We start from the raw sequence: 2,552 nt of genomic DNA on the forward strand, positions 1-2,552 counted from the left end.
AAATTGGCAATTTCATAAAGAAAATTAATAGCCATTCTTTTAGAGATACCAAAATACTTTCCCAAATTATTTCCAGATGGCAGAGACTACAGGCCTTGCCCAAAATTTATGAATTGGGATTTTTTAAACCAGGAAAAAAATCATATTTAAACCCAGCTTCCTTTAAATTGATTTAAGCACAGGCTGAACAAGCATTTCAAGAAGTTCTTCAGTCTGTTCCTTAACAGAGAAGTTTTGATGAATTAAAAACATGCAAAAAAGGCTTTTTCTTCATTTCACAAGACATTTTATGTTAAGGAAACACATTAACAACCTGTGCAACACTAGAAATTAAACCTGGCTGATGCCACACATGATTTTTCAAGCTTAAAGACTTCTTCACAGCTTAGAAATTGCATTTCCTACACTGCAAACCTGACTGAAAGCACTGTTACATTGCTGACACATCAATCTACTTGTCACTTTGGATTAAAAATGCTTCTGTAAGTGACTTGAGTAAGACTAAGAAAAAAAAAAAAAAAAGACCAGAAAATACTTACATTGCATTTACTTTATCTTCTGGGCCCTGAACTTGGCCTGTCACAGTTCCTTGACTGGTATTTTTAACCCAGCCAACCACTCCTAATTTCCTAGCTTCTTCTTCAGTGTACTGAGTTGGAAAACAATGAGAGAGGACAATCAGCACATATACCACATGTCTAGCACTTAAACCCCCACATCCATTTCCATACCTATTCTAGTACTTTATTTTTGAGGCTTTTCTTCTTTCTAGCTTTATTTTCTTTCATGTACACATGAAATAAGCATAATTTGTCTCTGAACACTGAAATTACAGTGAACAGAACACCTGCTTTGCAGAAATACATTCCATTTTTGTTCAATGTAAGACAATAGAAATACTATTAGCCACTTCATTAATAATAAATTTATTTGCATTGAAGTTACCTCCTCTCTTATGCTTCTTGCATCTTTATTAAAGAAGTATAAAATAACATGGCCCGTGGCTTTAATCTTGAATTACAGAATATCAACAGCCTGATGGCTCTAACAACAAGATCTGGGAGTTTTCAACACAGTCTGGTGGGAAATAGCCACCAAATATTTTGGAGTACGTGTCCCCAAACAAGCACACAGCATTATCAGCTTCTTTAAACACTTACTCTAATGTCAAGAGCCAAACGTCAGGTCAAATTACTACATTCCAAAAGACAAAGCAAATTTTGGGGCAATTTAGCCAATGAAAATATATTGCTGACTACAAACAGTGTTTTCCAAGATGATTATGAGCAGCTTCTCCCTACTAACTTGCCCAAAAGCACAGGAATGTAGCTGCCAACCTGTTCCTCAACACTGCTGATCAGCTCACACGGCTCCAACTCAGCTCAAAACAAGGCAGAGCAAGCCTGGACTCACACTTTCCACTTGGTAGAATTAATTAAATTCAAGACATTCTCTATTGCAATCCTACGTTCATTTCCATTTGGCACCATTCCACAATACATATAAACTATGCATAGAACCTTCCAGGTTTAATATTAAGCATGGTTCACTATTTTTAGACCAAAAGGTGTCCTGATTTCAAATACCTCCTCTTGTTTCCTGGGTTTCTGTGAACTGCAAAAGCACCTGCTGCATTTTTACAGCTGGTGGAAACACTTGCCTGGGGTATGAGCCACAGACGGCACATTTTCCCCAAGGACACAGTAAGCTTCCTTAAATACAGGTACTAAATTACCACTTGAAAAATTAAACTGGAACATATGATTTCAGGGCCAATAACAAGAACTTAAGATTTAACCTTTCTAAAGGTTAATGTGTCATGCTGCTCCTGTGGCTGTTCTATCACAAGTAACCCAAAGTCTTTAGACACTACACAAAGAACACATCAGTAAGCTTCTAAAAATCCACTTTAACACAAAACAATTTTTCTCAATTTTAAATCTACTCACAGTACTTAAGCACCTGACTCAGAACTCAGAGTTCAGGTTGGATATGTTTACATGCTACAGACCTGCTGCTGTATTTTTAGCACTAGAAACATTTATAGTATAAAGTAGAGCTGGCAAATCCGCCATTGCCTTACCATCCTGAAACAAACACCTAGAAAAGAAAGGAAAAAAGATGTTAAAATCCGGAAGATAGTGAAGAAATTGATATAAAAATAAAGGGTATTAAACCTACAATCATAGCGCCTGTAGGGATTTTACTGAGTATAGGGGGTCAGCAAGCTGCATGCGAGTCGTTCAGGATTTTCTCACAGAAATTTCACAAGCGGCTGTGAAATCACAGCAGGCAGACGGTAGAGGACGTGTGTAGACGCTGCCCTTGACCCTTCGCTTCAGCAAACGCTTATTTTCATTAACGGATTTCGCGTCAATGAAGCTGCTGCAGCGTGTGAATGAGTGCGGGGCGGGACATTTCCACACACCCGGGCTGAGACAAACCACGCGCGTCAAGGCGGGTAATGGGACCGGCTCTGGGCACCCAGGGCGGGGGAATATTAACAGCCTTTTTTGTTTTGGGGTTTTTTTTAACTTTACCTTCCCCCCGGG

At 38.7% G+C, this 2,552-nt stretch overlaps 1 protein-coding gene across 1 annotated transcript; it reads right to left on the reverse strand.

The window, feature by feature from the left end:
* Positions 1–539: 539 nt before the first annotated feature.
* LOC103797690 (acylphosphatase-2) lies at positions 540–2,100 on the reverse strand (the record flags this gene model as incomplete). Its single annotated transcript, XM_009069912.1, has 2 exons — positions 540–649; positions 2,084–2,100. Coding segments are annotated over 2 exons (127 nt in total), but the record flags the coding sequence as incomplete, so codon positions are not given.
* Positions 2,101–2,552: the final 452 nt, after the last annotated feature.

The sequence above is a fragment of the Acanthisitta chloris genome, unplaced genomic scaffold, assembly GCF_000695815.1.
Source record: "Acanthisitta chloris isolate BGI_N310 unplaced genomic scaffold, ASM69581v1 scaffold45792, whole genome shotgun sequence".
Classification (NCBI taxonomy): Eukaryota; Metazoa; Chordata; class Aves; order Passeriformes; family Acanthisittidae; genus Acanthisitta; species Acanthisitta chloris.